The sequence below is a fragment of the Drosophila simulans genome, chromosome 2L (assembly GCF_016746395.2).
Source record: "Drosophila simulans strain w501 chromosome 2L, Prin_Dsim_3.1, whole genome shotgun sequence".
Lineage (NCBI taxonomy): Eukaryota > Metazoa > Arthropoda > Insecta > Diptera > Drosophilidae > Drosophila > Drosophila simulans.
In genome coordinates this window covers 16,845,330-16,870,588 of record NC_052520.2, presented here as the reverse complement: position 1 = coordinate 16,870,588, position 25,259 = coordinate 16,845,330, and the positions used below count along the sequence as shown (strand labels likewise).

Genomic DNA, 25,259 nt, shown 5'->3' with positions numbered 1-25,259 from the left:
TTTTTTATTTTGTATATATATATTTATATTTATCATTGAAACTGTGATCATCGCTATGCCAATGTACATTTTCGCAGAAACGATTTCATTTTGCCCCCCAATAACCATTGATATGTCCGCTCTCTGTTCGATGCTTCCTGTTATCCTGCCACCGCCCCCTTTCCGGCTTTCCGGCCACGCCCCCTGCTCCTGCGCGGTGTTATCCACTGCATTGTTTGCATTGACACGGAGCGGCTATCAAACTGGCAGAAGTTGACTTGCCACTGGCAGGCTTTGTTCGCCATCTCGCACTGAGCTTGCGGCCATAAAAAATGAGGTGGCAAATAAATATTGCGTAGCAGAAAAACACACACGTCCACATCCGTCCGCACATATCCTTCTTTATATATACATTAATGGCATCTTAGTAAGTGTTGTCCTGAATCGTATACAGACTTGTGATCCAGATTAGTTATGACGATATGACTGGGTATGCTCATACTTAATCGAAAATATTAACTTTGTACCTGTACCAATCTCTAAAAATATCCTGTATTTGTTGAAAAATAAATTAGTTTATCTATCATCTTTAAAGTCTCTTTAAATAGGGCACATCTCACCTGGCCGTAAGCGCACACCTTCCTACGAACTTGTCCAATTTCATTTTTGTCAACATATTCGCTTTTCAAGTGATTCGGCCAAGCAGGAAGGCAGAAAAGCAGTAAAGCAAGCCGGCCAGCATCGTTCCTCATCTGATTCGCCCACTACCTCATGATTTTTCTGCATTTCTCCCGTTGCTCGTTGGGATTCTTGTAAGAATTGCTAATAACCAATTTCGATTCAATTCAAGTGTCAGCACAAGACGACAAAGATGACGACGGCAGCCAATGCAGCAGAGTATACCACAGAATAGATAGGAGGACCTTCCTGGCCATCGGGGATTGTGCGGAGCCAGACCAGCGGATGTGGGGTTACAACCACGACCACAATCCACACGGGAAGCACAGCCAATTGAGTATTAATGGTCGGACTTCTCCTGGCTGCTCGGCATCTCTTGCACAGGGAATATTTTCGTACAAACGAACTGCCATTATTTATTAATATAAATAAAAATTATTTTAAAGGTAGAAATTCAGCAGTAAGCCATAGCCATACATCTATAATATAAACCTATTGCTATAATAACATATATTCTACAATCTAATAAATTCCACCCAATTAACATAATTTAATTGAACAACAAAAGTCATAACTTAGTAACAAATATAATAAAGAAATAATGACTTATTAACATATTTCTCTAAGTGTATGATGCTGATGCCAGCAAGTTTTGCGGTCAGAATTATGGCTGATGGGGGGTACGAAGCGATGGGCGGTTAGCAGGGGAGGTTACCCATTTGAAAGTAAAATCAAACATATTAGAAAAATTGTTCGACGAGCCAGAGCGAAATGCGAGTCGGGGTCAGGTCGGCTCCAGTTCAATTCAGCTTCCTTCGGAGCGGTTCGGTTTCCTGTCATTCGTTAGCAGATCCCAGAGAAGATGATATATGAGTTTGGCTCAAGTGCCATGCGATGGCAGCACGCCAGGGCGACACTTCCCCTCTCGTTGGATCCACGCTTTTGTCGGATTTTATATTAATGATAAATTAAATTGTTCATTGACTTGAATAATTTTGTGCGTTGTCGATTTTCGGGGGAATTTTGCGGATAGTTTTCACATCTACATCTAGCAATTCTCCCACGTTTCGCATAATAAATTGATGGATTTTCTGTGGTATTCGGTGAACTGTCCGGGGGAAATAACAAAAACTGTTGACAGTTCGTGTCACAATTATACAACTACGGGTATATTATGTGCGGATTAGTGAATAATTGATGATAAGGGTTTGTCGAATTTATAAACAAACGGCAAAGGTGTGGAAAACTGGAAAGTTTAATTTTACCTTAAATGGCGCTTTTAAGGAAGAGATATTTAAAATAACTTATGAAAATACAACTTTAAAATTAAAATGTGCACTAAATATAATATGCGTGATAAACTTGTATAATCAAGGGGAACGATTAAGTCGAGTTCTTATGCTATCAGCTTTGGCTTGATACTAATTATAACTGAAACACTTGCAGTGTCAGTAAGTAAATAGTTGCAAAACAATCCTTAGCTCCATTTCCGCCCATCTTTCCCCTCCCCAGTCTTATGCAATTAAGCAATTTTCATGGTTGGCGGCAATAATTTTATGTAATGTAAAAACTATTTTTTTATGGAAAGGAAAAGGCAGTGGGTGGCGGGTGAAAGCGATGAGCAAACGAAACGAACCAAAAACAATTTACAGATTTTGCACAAAAATTTTAATTAAACAAATTTTGTGTGTGGAAAGGAAGTTGAGTGTAAAAGCAGAAAAGTTTTGGTTTGCACGGTCTGCGACTTCCTTTTCCCCAATTTTGCTGGTAGTAGGAAGTTGGCACGAGGAACTCCGGTCGGGTCCTGTTTCTGCTCTTGAGCCTGTGCCCGAGTACCCAATTCAATTCAATTTTTGCACCATAAGTTTTGCTCAAAATACCAGAAAACTTGCTCAATAATCTGGCCGAAAGAAAAATTTATATATATATAAATATATAGCACAAGACAGCTGAATTTTGTGTGCAGGAAATGTTGGCAGAAAGTTTGCGTTTTTCTCTCTCTGCCCCAAAAACTATGCTTGACCCTGGTTGGTGTGGGTACTTTGGGAATTCGGTAGAAGCTGCCAGTCCGCATAAATCTGGGCAGCTGGCTGCAAATTTAACTCGGCATTTGAATGTCACCAAGCTCACCCAACTCCATCCCGTCTAGACTTATAAAGCCGTCTTATTCAGGGGACAAAATAACGAAAAGCGAGCGAGCTGGACCCTAAAACCAATGTCTGACTACCACTTAAGCGGACTGGAACGTATAAATCTTGCAATGGTTGGAATTTCCACAGCAGCAACAACAAGTTAAGCACAACAATGTGCAATTTTATTGCCAAACCTCAGACGTTGCGTATACGTAACGTAAGCTGCTGTTACTGCATCAGCAACGGAATGCCACAAAATGCTTCCACCATACGTTGCCACACACATTTTGAGGAATGGGTGTGGAATGGATGGTTCGCGTGGGCTCTTCGGGAGGAAAAGCAGTAAAGCTTTTGACTGCTGCGGGGCTTCAAAGGGAGTTTGACAGTTTGACGACGAAAATGTTTTTGGGGCGGCTTTCGATGAAAATTCCTCGACGGGGGCAACTGAACTTGGCTTTAAGCTTAGGTACCCCCTAAATCGAAATCGAAAAGAGTGAAGAAATTGATGCCACACTGTAAACAGCGTAAGAATTGATCTAGGGGAACACAATTACTTTATTGCATAGTTTCAAAAATAATTTTCAAGGTATCTAAAGCTGTAATAGTTTTTATATAACTTGAGCAGATATATAGCAGCATTGAAAATAAACTTATGTATTGAAATAATAAAATCTAGTTGATAGATAATGCAATTAAATATTGTTTAGATCAAGTACTTATAGATGAAATATCACATTTCGTCCTTTTTGTAATAGGATACATGAAAGTTCATACATTAAAATGTTAACAATTTTATCAGCGCTATGCAGAGCCATAAAACAAGGAGTTTATCGAAAGTAGTTACCATGAATATCCATTTTACAAATTTAACGCACCTTTCACTCTGTGGCCGCACAACAAAATGCTGAATACAAAACATTTTGTTTGTGGCATTTGGGGCATGTCCCCGGCGTCATAATTAGAAATGAAAAGTGAAAAATATATTTCCACTTTTCAGCAGCAACAAAGGGAATAACGAGAACAGCGACAGCAAGCGACCACTTTGCTATTATTTATGTTAATTGTAACGAAGCTGAGGCGACGTTCATCACGCTGTCTGTCTGTCCATGCGTCTATCTCCCTCCCTGCTCTCATGCCCTCTCGCTTCCACACAGCCGACTGTTTGTTGCAACCATTGTGGCATTGCCGGTGTTGTTATTGTGGCCATGCTGCACACGTGACAGCCCTGGCCACTCGTCTATGCACGCAGTGTCAACTTGCCACACACACCACACAGTGCAACATAAAAATTGTAACAAATTGTATAGTGCGTAAATATAGTATAAAAGTACATTTTTGATAAAAGCCGTAACATAATCAATAATTTAAGCTTATTCAGTTTAAAAATATAAATGTTATAAAAATTAAACCTATAGTTTTATAACTACACTATAAAGAGAAGGAAGATACCTTTTTATTTTTATTTAGATTATATTTTAGAAACCATAATGCTTATATTTTTTACCACTGTACCTTTGTGTGGGTGTCGTGTGCATGCGAGTGCCAGTCCTTCTGCATGTGTGTTGGTGCATGGCATTATTAGGCTAATGGCTGCCCCGTGGGCATTCAAAGCTTTTGTGTCTGGGCAAAACGCTTTTGTCCGCCATTGTCCCTGCGCCGATCTCCCTTCCACAAAGTGCTATCCTCTCTCGCATTCCGCTTTAACCTCTCATTCTCAGTCTCCTTTTACACCGAAAGCCAGTGTTGTAAGGCGATCTATGTCTTTACAATTGTAGTTAAAAATAATAAGTATATTTAGAGTAATACTCAATAAAACTATAAACGAAGTCTATGTGTGATATGGATCGTGCTTAGAAATAGAGATCAATATTTTCCACATATATGTACTTGGTTTGCAGTGTGCAATGACAGCAATTGCGCTGACAGCGAGGCAAAATGGAACGCACACACACATATGCGAGCGGAGACAGAAGTTGCCCCGTCATTTGGAGTGCAGTTTATATTTAGTCTACCACACAATGACTGACGGGATGGCGCCACACTCCAAGTTGAAGCTGTGCTTCGGAAACCACAATCACCAATTTGGAGTAAAATTATAAACCGTGTTTTAGAAACCCAAACATTTTATAATTAAATTTTCTAGATCCCAGTGCTTGCATCGCCTGTAGCTGTTGCGCAATTTAACATTGATAGTAATTTAAAACAAAATACTGTAAGGATGCTCGAAGGCATTTATTGTCCTGCTGGATATGCATTTATGCATTTATATTTAGATTCCAAGCTTCGATAGAATTTTCAGAGTGTATCCCCATGGCCATTATATCAACCCTGCTTCTGTTGTAACAAATAAATTTTAACTCGAGCTGAGCTGAGCTTGAGCTGAGTTGAGTTGACATGCTGCCAATTGGCCGCGTGCGTGTTGGATTTACAATTGCGAATCGGGTCAATTTGCAGCCGAGCATGAGACCCGTTATGATGTGAAGGACCTCCGGCAGGAGGAGAGCTCTTCGAAAGTGCTGAGATTGTTCGCAGGACAGTGGAAAGGAGTATATGGGGAGAGGCAACGAGTCTCACGTTTGTGTTTGAAATGGGATAGTTCTCAGTAGTACTAATAGATGGGTAAGCGTTGTAGGAAAATGAAATGGAAATTATTTAAGCGTCCTTAAACGACATTTAACTTCCGTCACACTTTAAACTTCTAATGAATAGGATATAAATTTTAAATATAAACATTTACTAACAACACAGTGTATCTGAAATGGACAATATACCCAGGGAGCCACCGAAATGCATTTGAACAAGGAGCAAAGCAGATAACATTACCGGATATCCTTCCCAGGACGCCATTTATATTTCTCTAAAATTTTCATAGCCTGCTTTGCAACTAAGCAGCGATGGTTATCATTGCGAGGAGCAAAACGAGGGTGAACTGATAACTTTAATGCCAGACACTTAGTCCGCACCCTTTTTCCCCACTTTCTCACTCTAATTTCCCTTAGCTTTATTTATATCGGCCTAAATGAGTGCCCTTTCAGCTGCGAATTTTTCATTAGCCCAAAAAAGACATGAGCCATGGGCTGGGGAAAATTATGAAATATAGAGCAGAACTGCTTAAGGAAAAATACGAGGGCTGAGACTACCAGAGTACCGTGATTTATGCGGCCTCGACTTAACACCGCAAAATCTGAGCCTTTGTGTCAATTTGTTTTGCGTGCCACGAGGCAACCCAAGACAGAGACTGACTCACGCACCGGCCAAACAAGGGAAAAGTATGAAAATGCGGGGTGAAAAACGACGGCGGGTTGAAAAGGCCAAGTGAATAATTAAGCGGTTTATAAACATTAGTCTCAGACAACGTTAAGTGGCAGAGCTACACTCAGAAATTCGATTGGACTAGGGTCAGAAATACAATAGGCAATGCAATAAACTAATGACAAAAACAAACTCTCGATTGCATTTAAATAAAATAAATTAAAAATTTGTTTCAAATTTTAAGTGACTGCTATGGAATTTACTAGAACATAAACGAAATGGAGTATTAAAGCAGGCATTTTAAAACGAATACATTGAACAATTTAAAACGAATAATCTATGTGCTTTATAACGAAATGGGAAATATTTTTTTGTTTTTTTATAAAATTCTTGAGACTATTTTGCTAAGCGCTATCAAGAAACAGAGCCCGTTCTGCGCCTACCCAACATTATTTATGTCAGCCGGCCAAGGGCCTTGGAAAAGCGGGAAAAAGACAGCGGAATAGAGGGCCAGTCAAAGTTAAGGGTAATTTGCAAAAGGGGCCTTTAAAGTTGGTCCGGACTGGACTGCCACTATTTATATTTAATCGCATGCTCCAATTGCAAAAACAATTTAAAATCAACTTGCTCGTTAAGTGAAGCGGCACACAAGGACCCCAGTTCCCACACCCCTCTTCCGACTGCTCCCCACCCATTTTCCCCTATTTTCCCGCCGTTTTCCTCCCATTTTTCCTCCCCTTTTCCTGTTAACCGAGCCTGGCTGCAGTTGTTGGTCCTACTGCTGAGGCTACTACTGCTGGCATCGTTACTGCTGCATTTTCGACAAGTGCTTTTAACATTAAATATTCATTTACAGCATTAAGGGCACTCGAAGTCACGCGTTAACGGTACCGTCAGAACACACACACACACACACAAACAAACACAAATACACTGCACAATCCCAAAAAATGTTTGTCGAGGGGAAGAGGTTTTTTGGGGCAGCCAACTGAGAACGTGGCGCATCAAGCAAAACGGACACGGGCGTGCATTAAGTGAATATATTTCTGGGCCAAAAAAACGAAGACTTAGCCTGGTTACCTGCCGTGCTGCAGAACACTGAAAATAATTCATATTTCCTTAAGAAAATCATAATCCCAAGTTCGAAACCACCAAATCGCGATTTCAAACTGAACTATGAAATGACAAGTAAAGTTCAACACAAGGAAATTTTTTGGCAACCAGTTACATTTTTAAAATTAATAGTAATTAAACATTTTAATAGAATAACGATAAGGTACAAAAATGTTAAACGTTTGAATAAATTTTTAATCTAAAAGAAAACTTTGAAACTTTTTTTCCTTAAAACAAAAAAATACTTGTGAATATACTAAAGCTTAAAATAATTAAAGGATGTGAGTGTGTTGAGCTCCGTTTGTGGATTTACATAATTTAAATTCTACTCTAAGCTCATATATGAAATAAAGCGCATTCTATATTTCTGTAGGTGTTTTATAAGTCCAAAATCTATTAATATGATATATTTGTTTTTTAGTGCAGCTACTGAAATATAAAAACCGCAGGATGTTTTGTTTTTGGCAAAGCGATGATTAAGGAAGAGTCGCGATAATCGGAGCAGAGTCGCGTTTCATTGCCGCTTGTCTCAACTAAGCGTGTTCCGATACCAAAAGCTTCTCTAGAGAAAAAGGAGAGCGGCTTGGAGAGAGAACATGTCCCGAATTGGGTCTCTCTCAGTCTCGGGTTTGCTCTCGTTTTACCTCGTTTCTCTGGCTTTGGCAGCACATTTCGGCTTTTGAACTTCGACTTGCCTTCAGTCTCGATTGTAGTGTCGATTGGGCTAATTCGAGGCTGACTTAAGCGGCCTTTTGGGTGGAGAACAATGTGAATAAACCAGGCCAATTGTGGATTTTTTTGAGGGGTCAACTAATTTGCCTTTTAGTATTAAGCAAATTGATATATCCTTTTCTGATTAGTATTAGTAAATTACTTGAACAGGCAAGAGCTTAAGTATTGGCAGCGAAAAATGATCCAACTCCATTCGAAATTTGAGAAAATAGGTCTTCAATTAGTTCATCTCTATTAAAAATTATTAATTTACTTATTTACCATCTAAAATTCATAGTTGTAAGCTCACATTCCCATGATTGGGAGCCAGCCAAATAAATATTTAAGTTTAATCATGAAGGTATTTGCTGTTCTGCGAAATCGCAAACGAACAAAAAATGGGTCACTGGCCTCATCAGAACTAACATTTAAGCCCACGCACTCTCCCACACATATCATAAAAGTATTTATGCGCAATTTAACACGAAATAAAATACATTTTTTCGTCCTGCCGGAGCCCTTGTCTCCTTTCTTGAGTCCTTATGCGGCATGCATGACAATTATACCAAGCTAAATTTGAGGCCAACGACGACAACATTGCTCAGCTTTTGGTAATGATTAATGAACGTGTGGGCGGGTGTTTCCGTGGGTGGTTAGGGGTTGTCAAAGGTCTGAATGTTTCACATGTGTCGCTGTTTGCTGTGTGTGTTGACTCCCAAGTTGACATCATAATTCGGGCATTTGCTGGTCAGAATGCGTTGACAGTTTTCAGACATTGTACTGGGCAGAGGTCACAGCGAGATCAAAGCTTATGACCGAAAGAAATTAGTCAGGTATTAATTGCAGCAAATTTTAACAAAAATCAAATCAAAGAAAGAAGCTCAAGAATTTAAAGAATTCCCCAAAAAGTGCCAGCCAGCTGATCGGGAATTTATATGCATGGCGCATGTTGCCGCATGCCACATGGTGCCAAACATTGGCACAGACAACAAGACACACAGACTTCACGGCTCAAGGAGGGCGCGCTTTTATGCCAAACACATTGGCAAACATAAAATTTTAAACATGCATAGGCCGAAAATACAACTCAGAATACAATACACCAACCAGTCAAGAAAAAATACAACGTACAGGCGGGCATGCTAAGCAAGAAGTACACGAAAATGCCGGCTAATTTAAGGTCTCTAGAAGAGAGAATACCCAATACAGCGGATGGAAATGTTATCCTTTTAGTTGAAGAGCTATAAAAATATAATATAAGGCATACAAAATCACTGCCCTAAAAGGCCATTAGTTCCTATAAACTGAACATTACCATTCAACGTGTAAGTGTAACAACTAGTATTACAAAATATTTAAAGAAATCTGAAATTTCATGAGCCTAACTTCACTTTGTTCACCATTCAGCTTAGCAAGCCCTCTTATCCCTGCCGCATCACAGGGTATCGTGCGAGTAGTCGAAGCTTGTTGTTTGCTTAGCCCCTTGGCGGCCTTCTAAGCAGCTTAAGGAGCAGAAGAAGCGGAACCAAAAACAGAGAAGAAGCTCAAACATTCCGCTAAATTTATACCCCGCACATACAACGAAAACTCCAGGACTCGCACACACATGTATGTGGCACATATATTTGCATATTTGCGTGTTCTCTGTACCGCGCTTTCTCCACATTGCTCTCCTTTTGCCCGCTGCGCCTGATTATGGCGCTTAAAGAAAACACTTAAAAAAATAAGTGGAGGAAAACTAGGAGGGCAGTGAAATGGGAAAACAGCTCGGCAACCCGGCAAGTGCCAAGCGCAATTGGGGTTAATATCCTAGCACGAAAATACTCACACACACACACACACACATTGAAAGCGCTGCCCAAGTTTATTTTGAATTATTTATGATTAAGTTTATGGCAGAATTTTTGACTTGAATTTATTTGGCCTTTGGCTGCCTGTGAAAATTCCCATGAAAAATACGCAAAAATTAATAAAGCAAAGCGAATGACGAGAGAGCCGGCTAGAAGTACCAACCGAAATAGAAAACTTTTGTTGCATAATAAGCCGTTAGCCGTTACCTTTTGTTGCCTTTGCGTGCTGGCCAAATTAAAAGCCAACAATGTCTGCAAAATGAACCAAAAATAACGCAAAAAAGCACAGAGCGGCAGTACGAAAACTGAATAAAAATCCACAACGTGTTGTTATTTGTGCCCGCTTGGCGAAAGATTTTTGTCGCCATGCTCGAGGGCTATAAATTTTCTCAGCTTGTCGCAAAGTAAATGCAGGGTAATAGAGGCGTATAGGCTATTACATATTTATCATATTGAAAACATAAAGTATTATCATCATTGAACGATACCCCAAACCTATAAGTTTATTATTATGTTGCACGTGAATCTATTCTTTCTAGTTCATTTGCTAACTACTCTTTTTAAATATCTATCGTGTAAACAATTTTAGCTCTATATTAAAAAATTTTGAATATATTAAACAACTATTCCAGAGAATCAGCTATTCGATTTCATTTTGCAAGCACACCTTCCAGCGGCCTGTGGAAAGTCCTTCGCTCGTAGTTCTATGTGTTTTTGTGCATTGACATTTACAAAGTGAGAATTTAATTAAACTTAATGAAAGTGCATGAGTGTCCGTGGAAGGGGCAATAAAGTGGGGGGCCATTCTGGCATGGGGCCAGGCCCAGCAAAAGGTGAGAATAAAAAGAAGTTCGGCTTTAGTGGGCACTTGCCAGGCTATTTCGTAAGTCTGCCTGTTTACGGTTTCGGCCATTAAATGGCCAACACTGGGCAGAGGGGCGGTGGGGCGGAGGGGCGCGGCGCATGATGAGCAGGTCAGCTTCAATTGCAGCCGCACCACATTGCGTATGCTTAACGCACCCCGGATGGAAATCGAAAACATCAGAGAACAAAACAAACGAAAATCGGGTCGGAAAAGCCAAAAACGAATTCGAAGCCAGGGGAAGGAGCAAGCTGACCCAAATTTCAGCTGCATTGCGTTCCGGACCCCACTGCGTATGATTAATTTAAGTGAGAGTGGTTCGTTGGAAAAGGGGTAGGAAAATGGCTGAGGGGAATCCGGCTGCTGTGGCATTTTCTGGTCGATAAATTTAATTTACACAAATTAGTCGCGCATTGTCGTAAAAACGCTATCGAGGAGGTGAAGCAACACAGCAAGTGAGCGCCGGCATAAAAACAAAAAGCTAATTAATTAAAACACCTTGGACACAAACGCACACACACACACACCCACAATTTCCCTGGAACTCCACTCCATAGTAATCGAAGTGAGCTAAGAAAATAGATGGCTTTTCCGAAAGGGGCTCGCTGTAGGGCGATTGTTGGTTGTTCTGAAGAGGAAAGGAGTTGGGACAATAGCTTAATGCTATAAGTAAGCAAAAGCATTGGTCAGAGCTTCAGACAATACAAGATTAAATAAATTACAGATTACTCAAAATCTGTGTTAAGTGGAAGGATTTGAAATGCTCTTAATCGTTTTCATTAATACCAATTTAAATGTTTCACCTTAGGCATAAACTTATTTCATACATAAGAAGCCCAGACGGATATAAAAATAGAAATAAAATATTAAGCAAATCCTCTTCGGACGCTGATTGAAATGAAGTCCGGGAGAACTGACCAAATAAAATATGGGACCGCACGAGCAATTCAAAGCGCTAATTTCTTGGGCGCGGCCACGCACGTCTGGCCAATCCTTGGCTGAACCACAAGGACCTCGTCCTGTCCCATCTACATTCCGCATTCCGCTACATGGAGGTTCGAGCCATTTTCATTACATATCTGCCTTTGTGGTCCAAGTTTTTGCTCTCAAGATTCATTCGGCCATCTCGCTGAGCGGTAATTTATGGCTACGCATTTGGTTTACTAATAATATGGCCAAGGATGTTCTGCAATTTCGATTCTGGCGCCGCCTTTTGTTTACCTAAGCAATAACAATAAATTAATCGTCATCGACAGCCATTAGCAGGCCGCTTCCTGTCCTCTCTTTATGCTTTTGTATTTTTAATTATGTGTCCAAATTTTTGGTATTTGTTCTGTCGACGTTCGCTTTACTGCACTGAAAACATTTGCTGTAACATATTGACAGATATGTAATTAAAAAATTACTTGCATCAAAGAAGTATGCATATTGAGCGTATAAGACAAACAAACTCATATGTTTTTGCTCAATTATTGCTAATTAAAATCACAGTAATTTGTATTATGAAATAATAAGCTAATTTTTTACAGTACCCCGCCTCTTCCGTGGCTGGAATAAATATTCGTATTCATATAGGAAATATGGCGTGTCGAGCTGTTAATTGCCTCTATCAATGTCGCTTCCTGAGCGCATTTTACATGTGTTTAGACACCGCATACCTAGACACCAAACCCCTCGTTTTCTATCCCACCTAATTGTGGGTAATGTGTTTGGGTTTAATTTTTTCTTTTTTTTGAACGATTTTCTGGTTTGGCAAAATGCGTGGCAAATAGTGGGTGAATGGTTTTGTTGCTTTTCGCTGTATTTGTTATACTTTTTGGATATTTAAATGAGTGTGTGGGATTTGCGTGCTTAGAATTCTATTGGGCTAAATGGCTGATAAGCATCTACATATATTGGTAGTTTAGTGTGTTCATATAAATTGATTATCAGACTGCTGTGAATCATAGAGCCATGGCAATGAGAACAAGCAAACAACATTTCTCCATACGAACCTAACAACCTTCATAAATATAGACAAGAATTTCGATTGAACTAGAAAAATCATAAGGTCAGTTAATGAATAAATAAATGAGTAAATTGAAGTGAAATTATTTAATAACAGTCGAAACTTTACACTTGAATAAAATGGCTCATTGTGCTCATGAAAGCGTAACCGGCCTTTACACATACACAGACACGAACAGCAAATTGTGTAATGCAATGAAAATGGAAACCGCACTCAGCACAGAATGCAGTATGTCAACGTTGAGGAGAACGGAAAATCTTGTTATTGTTCGAATGTGTTTGTGAGTGGAGCTGTAACAAGGCAGCTAATTAGTTTTTGGAAAATGCCGCAGGATATTTCGAATGGTAAAACACAAAACATGTGTTAAATTTCAAGCAACAAGAGGAAAATTTGTTCAGCAAATGCCGCACACTTAAATGCTCTCTGAAGTATAAATAATATAAAAATAAATAATATTTTAGCTAACTTTGTTTATATAAAATAAATCAAAATACATTATTTTACGGCTAATATAATAATATATTGAAAACGCAATTAACTATATGTTGTATAATGACTAAAATAAGTTAGTTTACTAAATAATATATTATATTATAACTATTATAATGTAAGACAAGAATGCCGCCAATTGAAGTACATTTTTTATTTTGATTATGTGCTGCCATATTCACACACAGCCTAATAAACTTCCCTAAAGGGTAGCCAAAGCGTAGACATTGTGTAAAGGGTGTATGATGTGCAATGCACTTATGCTAAATAATTGAAAATATTATATTACCAAAAGTAAATGTGTCACATTTCCTGTTGACTTTAATTGTTGTCAGAAGCCCGCCAGGCGGAGAGAATAACACAAAACGGACAAAACGGAAGTGTGTGTGTGTGTGAGTCTGGGGTGTGCGGGCCTACAGTGCGTATGGGTAACTTATCTTACCGTTGACATAAATGACATTTTAAGGGCAATAAGTTATTTCACATTATGCTGCTTTAACCCCAAACTCATCCGCTACCAAAGGGTGTGGGCTGAAAGGGTTTCCAGGGGCTTCCAGGGGGTCCTGGCCATACAAGCCCAGCTACAAGCGGTTGGAAAGGACACAAGGACATCCACAGACTGGCTCGAGTTGTTAACAACTATGGGAGCAACTTTATGAATGCACCGGGGGTGGAGTGTGCGTAAGTGTTTGCACCGCATGCGGAAGTCACATGTTTGCATTATGTGTATGTGTGTCCTTTGCCATGTCCTTGTCCTAAGCCCCTTCCCGCCTCCACAGCGCCCCTGTTTACACTGCACTGCACCCGCTGCAGTTTGGCCAGGCCAACGTCGCATAAATTTTCCACATATATTTACCCAGTGTTTGCGTCTAGCTGGCAACATAAATTTTAACTGCTGTGAAAATATTTGTTTAATGAGAAACTTTTAGCCGGCTTCCGCTCCCAACAGGGAGCAGTCACTCAGCCGGACCAGCATTATAATTTATTAATTATTTAAGTTAAAGCCTTGTGGCTGGCCGTCTGTAAAGAGACAGATAAAATATTCACACAGTGCCAAATGTTGCAATGGCACCAAATTAGATTGTCATCAATTCTCGAGTGGCATTCTCAGTTGACAATGACAATTCTTTATTTCTTAACTATCTTGGCTGTCATTCTTAGGTGCACTTTATGTATTTCAACAACACCCTTTAGTGATTTAAAAGACATTTTTGTGAAATACACAAATTTTCATTTGAAATAGTGGCACAAATTTACGGTGATTTTTATGGCGAATCTGTGGCTTCCTAAAATGTTACCAAATAGCTATGATAAAGTCAACTTTCATTATTCGAGTCGACCGCCAATTTGTTCCCAGCACAAGATTTATAAAAACCATAAATGGGAAAAAATTTCAATTAGACCGCCAACAAGAACGAATATTTCCATTTTTGGTAAACCACATTTAGTCAGAGTTGCCGGCACTTAACCTGCCATAGCCCACACTCACACACACAGACATACGTCGCTTTCCCTTTAGAGGGAGACAGGGAGATGGAGAGCCGCACACACAGATACAAATTACCAAAGATTTATCGCTTGTGCACTTGGAATTGATGACCAGGGCCTAATTGTCATCCGATATGAGTCCACCGCATGACTCGCATTGTCGAAGGAACGGTGAAGCAGTCAACCAACGGAGGCGGAAAAGGGCGATGGCGATGGCGGTGTGGAAAAGAGGGGCGTGGCTGGGAGCATTTTCCACCGGCTGGCAAGGGACCATTCGCCACCAGCACATTTATACACTTCATCCGAGCACGTGCACAGTTTTGCATGCTGCGGATAACTTGCACACACAAAAACACTGGCAAAAAAAATTAGAACTAAAGATATGCACAGAACGTCTTGAAATCGGGTGAGCATAAATGGTATGAGCAGGTGAACTTTCAAACGTGCTTTTAACAATGAATAAATACTTTTAATTACCTCACATTTATTGTCTGAAAAATAAAACAAATTTTTACAATAAAAACGCAATTAAATTGAAATAATCAATTATAAATTATAGTAATAAAGCACTATAAAAAAACCATATGTTTTTAAACCTTTATGTTTTTCTCTGCACACACACGCAAGGCCATAATTTTTACAAGGAGTAAAGGAGAGCAGGCGGAGTTGAGATGGAGTAAGCGAAGGAATGGGAATGGTAGAGCGATTTATGTTTGACTTTCGTGTGTGGCCAGCGGTTGAGAGACGAGGATGGGAGGATGGGATGGCAAAGTTCCCCTTGGACTCAACATATTTTTCCCCACATTCTCAGAGGAATATCGTATATCTCGGCTGAATCGCTTGATTCACCCAATAAGAGAAAAAATCTTAGGAAATAAATACATGAATATATTAATCCAACCATCTGAATATTGATACAACCTAAAGGTTTATTAGCGAAATAGTATTTTAGCAAATTATGCAGGTTTTATGGATGGAGTACTATAAATTATTTGTAGTATTTATTATTTTACTTACCGTTCGGGTCCAAATACATGGGTATCGCCCGTTCGATGACATTAAATGGAATCTCCGTGTGACGTTGGCCCTTATTTTCCCTGTTAAGTTAAGACTTTGGCTAGAATTGAACTATTCGCTTTTGGTAGAGTAACTCCTGCCTGATGTTGTTGTTTTCGTTGCTGCATTGACTGATAAATCGCCAGCAATTTATTATTGATAACACATTGGTACATTGATTGTGTATTAACTGAAACTGTTTGCCAAAGTAAAGTGACATTGATATATGGCATGTACATGAAATATCGCCTGTTCCGACTGTTTCTCCCTCCTGCACAGTGGGCATGTGGTGGGTGTGGATCCGAATGCGAATCCGAGTCCGAGTCCTAGGCTGCAGAATACCCATTGTGGCAATCAACACCAGACGCTGACGCAAGATTTGTGGCCCACCAGTCAGTCAGCCAGTCGTCCTCGTCGAGGGAGTTCGGTTTGGTTCGGTTGAAAACTTAATGCCCAACATTTGACATGCCATCAGAAATGATGATGGCATTTCATTTTAATTTGGCACATAACAAAATGCAATTATTTATATCAAATATTCATGAATCGTTGATGTATTTATTGCATCCCTTTAAGCATACATGATTTAATTATTTTATCCTGCCTTCTGGGAATTAAAAAAAAAACTGTAATATATATATTTTACAAAGCCGAGTGATTATAGACAACTAAATTTTTTTTCATTCATTTTATAAGCATTTTTAATAATAAAACTAAATTTCAATTTGATCTATGTTGGTTTCCGACTATTAATTAAACTTAAACCATTTCATTCTCTTAAGCTTGGATTGCTGTTTGCGCGTTTGCTAGTGACGTAATTCGTATAATTAAATAACACCACAAAGCAAAAAACTAAAACTAGTTAATTTGCTTCAACTATTGAATCGGAAGACAGTTTAGTTTGTAATTATTATTTACATATCAAATATACAACATTTGTGCATAGCTGAACATAAAAAATCTTTGAATTAATTAAAGGCTTATTAAATTTAGATGTCTACTTCCTATAAGTTCTCTACAATCGTGAACAATCTTAACGAATATATTCATAAAAGATCAATACGTGCACTTATACTTTATTTAGCATAAAAGTCATAAAACATGCAGGCGTACACATGTATACACTTCCGCCTGCATATGGATGAAAAACGCAGCTGGAGGACGAAGGAGTCAACAATCTCGTTGAGCACAACCAACATGCAAATGCAGACAGATGTGGCAAATGAACAACTACCAACTAGAGCAACAACAGCCGGAAAAACAATGGAGCTGAGTAACTTGTACAGGAGCAAGAGACAAGTGACAAGCAACGCCCAAACACGAAAGTGTAATCAACGCTTAAACACTCGCGACGGCAGCGGTATTCCAACATGGCCCAGTCTTTTTGCCCCCTCTAATGTCACAATCACCTCCATTTTACTCTGCCTCTGCTAGCCCCCTTAATGGTGTTCCAGCATTCGCCGTTAACAAAATAGTTGAAGCATAATGAGTTGGAACGGGTTTTCAAACTGCGAAATTTTTCAAAATTTCTAACACACTACATCATTTGTGTTTGTTAATATGCTTCAATAATTTATTTGTAACTGAGTAAACAAATTGTAAATGGAAACATCCTCCATGTGACTTTTTTGTTGCATACTCTTTCCGGACATTCCGTCGCTAGATGGCGCTGCAAAAAGACAGTGCGACAGCCATTGCGACACATTACTGTCAAAACTCATGAAAATATTTCAACCCAGACCGGAGCATCACACACTGGCCCACGGAAAGGGGCATCCAGCGCAAGAAGCACAACAGCAATGAGAAAAACTCACTAACAAGCATCATATGCCAGCTGAAACGTCAACAACAATGCAACATTCTCGCACACACATACAGCTCATTAGAGCCATGACATGTAGGGGGGCGGAGGGCGTGTTGGGCGGTAGGGTGTTTAAGGATTTACTACGCCGGCTTAGCAGGAGCAGCAGCAACAGCAGCCGGAAATGCAGAAACAGAAGCAGTGGAACGTCAAAAGAAGCTACAGAAATTGGAACAACAGGGGCACAAGTTTCCACCGTACAGTAGCCACTCGCTTAAAGTTTTTGAATTTTAAAATTTTTATATATAAGTATAAGCTGTTAGTTCAAATACAAGTCTTGCGTTATGTTAATTTCATTTTCAAATGAGTAACCACTTTTAAAATACAAATTGTTTAAGCTTCTGTGTCAAGTAATCCCTGTATTCTTAGCTGAATCAGGATATCTGCTCTGCTTTTCTTGCCGTTGTTTCTGTTTCACTCAACATTCATTTGTTTCAAACTTGTTGAAATTTCTCTTCCCATTTGGATATACTGACCATGTGAATGGTTTTGAAAATTACAAGCCCTTTACTAATAACACCAACGAAACCTTTAAACCCAAGCTTAAAATAAAAATGTGTATAAATAACTTATTACCTTACAAAATTCATGGAAATCTAAGGAATGCATTCCGTTTACATTTCAATGAATCCTTTTTCCATATGAATTGAGTCACATTTTGAACGCAACTTGCTATTATTGCATCAAAGATTCTATATTCAGTCGAATTTTACTCAAGCTGTAAGGGTATTCAGGCAGTTGACTGATGAACCATGAGAGGCCATCCCTGTTTGCTGTTGCTGGCATTTTATGACAGTTACAAAAAGTTGCCTGATGATATAATGTTTATGTGTCGCTGACACTGCCACACGCACCCCATCGCCAACAACATACAGCCCACTGTTTTTCCGTCCCATCGCCCACTGGCTGTTTTCCACGAAAGACAGAGACACCGATGCGATGCCCGCCGTCATAATTGCACCTGCAAGGCTAACAGTCGCAGACAGTGAGGAGTTGGGCTGGGTAAAAGGGGGTGTTCATTGGGAAAAACAAGGGGCATGAGCCGGAGCAGCTGCACAAAAAGACGCACAAGGAACAATGACACGACAGAAATATGCCAAGTAGCCGACCCCCAGCCCCCGCATCAACGAAAATGACAGCGGAAAAACAGGGGGTGGGTCGGGCGGAAAAGCTGGGAGACATATGATGCATATCGCAAATGTCGTTTGCTGTCAGTTTCCGGTTGTTGCAGCAGCCATTTTGTTTATGCATGAACACGAATGCGACTGCGACTGCCACTGCCACTGCAACTGCCACTGCAGCAAAAAGAAGGCCGACCAGAGCGGGTGGAAAGCCGTGGGTGTGGACTCGGAAAAGTGCAAAAGGAAAACCAGGTGGGCGGACTGTACGAGTTCAAGTGTAAACTAATTTCGCGCTTTGCACTTGGTTAGCCCGACATTGAGTTATGATTTTCGGTTTTCTTTTGGGGTCAACACTCATGGCACGTGATGCCCGGCTTTAAGCCATATTTTATGGATACCGTCCGCTCCGTTCCTCCCCGGATCCCAGCCGATAGCCGCGTTTTGACAGCTTCACGCTCGATGGCAGTTGGTCAAAAGGGTAAACTGTCCCATAAGTGCTTACAAATAAGGTCAATCAATCACTCAATCAATCAAGGTGGCACTGGGGGATTCGGTCTACCGCGTACGATATCATTACTTACAAATTTAATTTAAAACTAAAAATAATGGAAATCATGAGTTCAAATAAATGTGTTCTAAAGCCGCAGAAATAATTATTAATATTTAGGCATTTAATAGAATTACTAAGCAGTTCTATCTAAAGTAACAAAGCAAAATGAAGCCACTTCAAATGCAAAACAGTCATGGCAACTCATTCCACGCTTGATTACCGCTCACATATCGCTGGAAACTTCGATTGCCATCGCCGAATGCCGATTGCAGTTTGCTCCCCTCGACGGACATTAAGTCTAATGCTCTCCAAATGCCGCCGATTGCGGTGAACAATTGCTTTGTATCCTTGCTACACGAGGCATGTACATACAAGGACTCGAGCAAGGACACACTTGATCGGGTTGACATAAGTCACGATGACTGGCCACAATGTTTGGATGATGATTAGGACCAGACACTTGCAGACCACTTCGCTTGATTTGCCGGCATGACGTGTCACTTTATGGGCCCCCCATAAAAAATTAACCAAATTGCCATGCTAAAGATTAATTTCAGCACTTTGCGATGCCCTTAAATACATTTAATTTTAATTAGGTTTGTTTGAGGTGTGCCAAGTTACTGGATTCTTTTTGCTTCACTTAAGAGCGAATTGATTGCTTCAATTTACAAATTTATATATAAACTAAAAAAAGATAAATGAATAAAAATGATGGAGATAAACAAGATAAAGTTGTAAAATTGGATAAACATCGGATTCACTGAAACAAGTAAGTTAGGAAAGGTCAGCAGCACTCGCTTCTTAATACCAATTTACTCTTGTATCCCTTTTAAAAACAAACTTTGGAGACGAGAAGCGTGTGTGTGGACTAAAAGCAAACGGCAATTAAATGTCATAAAAGAGCCGTAGTATACTAAAGTAGGGATTACAATCTCTTCGACTTGTTTTTTAACTCGAGACGGGCAGCAGCTGGGACTGCATCCACAGCCGTGGGGTTCAAGCAACCGAGAATGTCTAGACATTTCCAGCTTTAGCCTTCATGGACAACAAAGTCTTCATTAGGCGAACGACGATTTTGGTGCAGATCGTATGACGTGATATTTATTTCCATTTCATGGCCGAAAGGAACGCCAAATTGGCCAAAAATCGAGAACGTCTGGGTTGAAGTTGTTGAAGATTACTTAAATGAATACGCTATTAAGTCCAACGAATTTAATTGCTACACCACCAATGTGGTTTGCCATACAAGATACTGCTAGATATGAAGTTATATATCGGCCTTAGATTTGATGTTAAACCTATTATCATATTGCATCTCTTGCAATCAAGTTTAAGTTAGATTTAACATGTTAAAATGGAATATCTACATTTCAACTATAAAACAAGTGAGAACACTATACTGTGGCTCCTTCGCCTATCAGTTTTCGAATATAATTGGAGAATAACTGAATCGGTTTTCAAAAGTGTGGGCTGAAAATTGTTTTTTAGCTCGTGGGGGTAAGAGAGGTCTCGACGGCCATATCGACTCAAAAATGTATACATTTCTTTTGCCTATACTTTTCAAACAAAACTTGCACAATTCTTCCCACTATATTTAACGTGTATAAAAAATTAAACAAAGCAATGAACGGTATCGAAAGGGAAAATATGGCCGACATAAAAAAAAAAATGAAAGTACGATAGTATGTGTAAACTTTTGTAATTAAAATATTTTAAAAGAACCAAAAATATTTACACGCACAGACCGCAAACCATGTTGGCTTGCATAACTGAAAAAAATGGGGATGGATAATAAATGAAATATTGTAATGTAAGTTGAGCTTATACAGATCCGAAAACAAACAAAAGAATTGAAATCGGTACTTGCTCGACAATTATTGTGATGAATGAAAATAACATGATTCTTGTTTACGAAGAACTAACTAAATATTACAGAAAGTAAACTCAAGACCAATACATATTATGCCTAGGAGTAATAACTTTATTAATTGAAAAGTCCAATACAAAATTGCCGCATTTTACGGAATTTCATTGCACACAAAGACTTTTGAAATAATTTCAGCACATTGTCCTTCTAGCTCCTTTTTGTCTCATCTTCCGAGTATCCACCCACGCAAAGAAAAGCAAGGAAAAGAGTGGAACCCGTTAGGCGTCATTATCGTGCACACTTAGTTATCCCTTTGAATGTCCTCCGTCCCTTCATGTGTGCGTTAGTGCGGGTTTTGTCCTTTATGGCCCAAATAATTGTGCGGTCTCCGGGTCGAGAAAACTATATTTTTAAAGCTGAGCTGGGCAAAGAGGGCGTTGATGGAGTCATTTGAGATCAGAGGCGATTACTGTTATTTGGTGTCTAAATTAGCTTGGATGCATTTGCGAATATGGGTTTATTTGACAGTAGGATTAAAATAAAGCCGATATAGAAGGCTATATTCAGGAATATGAAGTAAAAACATTTGCAGCATTTCGGCTTCACGGATTGGATTTTGATTTCGAGCCGACGAAACATATGAAGACATTTTCTTAATTTAGGCAACACTAATCGAATGCACAAGAAGGTTGGTGTTTGCAGTCAAATAGAAATCTATCGAAACGGGATCCCATATCCTGTTGTATCAATCAATTTTAGCTTATAAATTACGCGTTTTTTGACCAGAATGTTTTTTCACATTCGAACTTATGTTTTTCTGTATGGCGTTCAAATTCTTTAGGTCAATATTTTCACCATGGTCAAGGACCCGAGTGTGTTTTTCTTCTTCTGCAGATGTTTTTTCAATGACTTCGGTAGCCGGTGGTGGTGATACTGTTTCCGGTTCTGGTTCTGGTTCCGGTTCCTGTCGCTGTTCCATTGGCGGTTCTGGTTGCGGTTCTGGTTCCGCGGAAACGTACACTATCGGCGGATCAGGAGTCTGGCTCATTAGCTTATTAAAGCAATGATGGGCGGGATGGAATCCGGGCTCGGGATCCTCCTTTGGCAGACTATCGTCGGAAATCATCGATTGGTCTGTAGGCCGATCGTATTGGAAATACGGAAGTAAGTCGTCGGTGTCGGTGTCGCATGGAGGACACTCCTCTTCGCCGATCTCGGAGATATGTTCATCATCTACGCTTAGTAGACTCTCCGAGGACTCTGTGAACTCCTCGCGGATCAGACGCCTGGCCAACTCGACCGTTGAGAACTCAGTGTAGTGCAACTTTCGGCGTCGTACAAAGGATATGCGTCTGGCTCGCTCTTTGATAGTCTCCAGGAATTCGAAATCTTCAGAGTCGTCCGAGCTGCAGGATGGATCATATGCGAAGAAGTCCGGCGTCGTGAGCTTTGCCTCCTTATGCAGTTTTTCCACCAGATCCTTGTGAGACATGACCTTCTCGCTGGTTTCTCTTTCCAACGACGTGGTCGATTCATTCTCCAATTCATAGGGGTCCGAGTGAACGGGCATTCCCAGGTTCATTTTATCGAACCTTATTCTTTTAGTCGCCATGGTTATAAGACAAAGTATTTGTTTTTTTTTAGCTTAATCTTATTTTTGGGATTTATAAAAAGTTTATACGTTTAAGTAATATTTCTGCCCAGACTGAACTGGATGTGTTAGCTTTGATGTTTTAATCTATGTTAACTAGATTAGCGTTATATCGGAAAAATTTCAGTCCTCCATATTTATAATGATTATTAGAAAAATAATATAATACTTCCAATGTAAGTGCCTTAATATACTTGAAGCTCTCATTTTCTTTTCGTTTTCATCTTGTAAATTTACCCGAGTTCGCCGAATCAAACCATATCTTGGACGTCAGTCTGGGTCCATGGCTACTACATTTTTTGATAACGGCCGAGATTCGCCTACGTTCCATAATTTGATGTCACATTTTTTCCACAACGCGGGTTAAGTGTTTAACCTCTGGTGCGAGTGGGCACAAAAAAGGGCGATATCTCGACAAAAGAAATTTGTTTGCGAGCCAATTTCGATTGTGTCAAAAGGAAGGTTATTTATTGGACCGCAGGCGTCATTGTCTAGCCATCGATGGGAATAAATATGCCAGTGGCGTCTCACAAGGATGCATAAATTGTCAAAACGAGATTTCGACTTGCGATGAATTTAATTGGATTGCAAAAGTTTCTTCGCGTATCGCAAAACCGAAAATTGAGCTGTTGAAACGTGACGTTTCCACCAACTCAAACGGAACCGCAGCCAATATGCATACAATTAAACTGTATTTTCGGCATCTGGTTTTGGGATAAAAGCGCCTTTTATGGACACTCCATTTGACCCACATTCGAAGAAGGAATTCTGCCAAGAATAAAATGTTTATTTAGCATTTTATGCCAAAAGAGAGAGCGCTAAAATTATTTACGCAGCATCAGGCGTGTCATTTGCATGTGCCACGCCCCAGCCCCACAGTCACGAAAAATTCAAGGCGATGAAGCCCACAAAAATACGCTAAAAGTATTTACATTTGACTCGGAAAAATTATACATTTCCGTGCAAATAAAAAGCAAGTCCAAAGCATCTAGTCGGTGGGCGGGCAAAGGGGCGGACAGCATCGGAGGATGCCCGGAAATAAAACCAGAATCCGAACCAGAAAGCAGATTAGAGATCCTTGAGGAAGGCTGCACGAACTCGAAATGCTCTAGGTGACGATATCCCAATAAAAAAATATAAATGAAATTGGAAAAATTGCTTTAAGAAAAGCCATACTTGGATTGACACATTTTTAAGAATTGATTTCTTAAATGCAAAAAACTATATTAATATTTAAAAAATTATGAAAGCAGATAATTGGATTCATCTTGTTAATGCCGATGAGATTTCATAAGGTAAGGATATCGAGGTGTTGCATTCAGCTCGTAATACTTAAGCAGCTCCTTCGATAAAGGACAATGACAGGCGTGGCAAAAAAGCGCGTTGCAAAGAGGAAAAGCTTCAAATCCGCAAACAAACACTGTGACAGCTACAATGCGGGAACTGAAAAGTGGGTGGCGCTGGGCAGAAAAGCATCACCCGACCGAATGAAATGTACTCTCTATTGACATTTGATTCCAGCCTCACTTGGCTGGGAAATAAAAAATATATATATGTGTATGTCAGGTTGTGTACAAGTGCAGAGCGGACGCAGTTAGCCCCGTTTTGGGGGTAAATGCGGAAAAGGGGCAGCCGGGTTCTTCACTTTGTTGCACAAAGCCTTGCTCAGATTTCGGTGAAGGAAAACTCGTCGCTTCACTCTTCGAGGCTGTCGTTTTTCGTTTCATTGTTTGTTTGTTTGTTGGTTTCGTTTCGTTTCGCTTCGTGCTGTTCCGTTTTCGCTTTTGTTTGTTCGCCTGTGGATTGTGTTTCCTGTTACAAGGCTTCCAGGATCCCATCTCCCGAACCCATCTCGAATCCCCTGTCCTGTCGCCTTGACGCATAAATTTGCCTTAATTTGTTGCAAAATAATTTCATTCATTTACGTGCTGCCATTTACATGGCCGTTGGTCCACGTTGATAACTTATTTAAGCGCTCTTTTCCCCAGCGAAGGAAAAACAAAATTTGAACAAAATAAATTATCAAACTGTCACATTGACGTATCGCCCAAGTGAGACAATCCGGGCAAACCGAGGAGCCAACGGGGAAAAGTCGAGCCAATCTCCTGGCCATAATCTAGAGCATCATGTTGCTCGTTTAAAGGATGTCAAAGGTTGGCCATATATCAGCAAAAGGCATCAAACGCAGTCGAGTCGAGGCATCGGCTTCAGCCCGTTAACAATTTCATGTAACAAATTCTTCGTGCCCGATGCCGGACATGGATACATGGTCAGGAGTGTTCGCCACTGGAGTGGGTGTAAGAGGAGCACTTGGAGAAGTATTTTTGGGATTTACTATCCATTTAATAAGGAAACTTAATTCACAATATTAAAATTAAAGAAAATATGAAACAAATATATACAAAGTATAAGATACTAAATATTCCCGTCTTTAAATAGTTTGAATCAATAAGAAGGTAAGGGTTACGTGAAGAATCCCACAGTAGCAAAGCACACAAAATCTGTTTTATAGCGAAAAAGAGTAACTTATTTCTCGCAGTGTCGACACCCGAGCTGTTTCAGATTTCCAATAAATATGCCTAGGGTGGTCG

The 25,259-nt window shown here is 39.9% G+C and overlaps 1 protein-coding gene and 1 pseudogene across 1 annotated transcript; both read right to left on the bottom strand.

The window, feature by feature from the left end:
• Positions 1-21,115: 21,115 nt before the first annotated feature.
• On the bottom strand, positions 21,116-22,751 carry LOC6732586. Its single transcript, XM_002079669.4, has one exon. The coding sequence runs from the start codon at positions 22,627-22,629 to the stop codon at positions 21,778-21,780; it is 852 nt and encodes a 283-aa protein (XP_002079705.2). The 5' UTR covers positions 22,630-22,751; the 3' UTR covers positions 21,116-21,777.
• Positions 22,752-24,230: 1,479 nt separating this feature from the next.
• On the bottom strand, positions 24,231-24,807 carry LOC27206645 (annotated as a pseudogene).
• Between the last annotated feature and the right edge of the window lie 452 nt (positions 24,808-25,259).

Bases quoted from the DNA above. Each gene is read 5' to 3' on its own strand.
- LOC6732586 (XM_002079669.4), bottom strand. From the start codon at position 22,629: ATGGCGACTAAAAGAATAAGGTTCGATAAAATGAACCTGGGAATGCCC.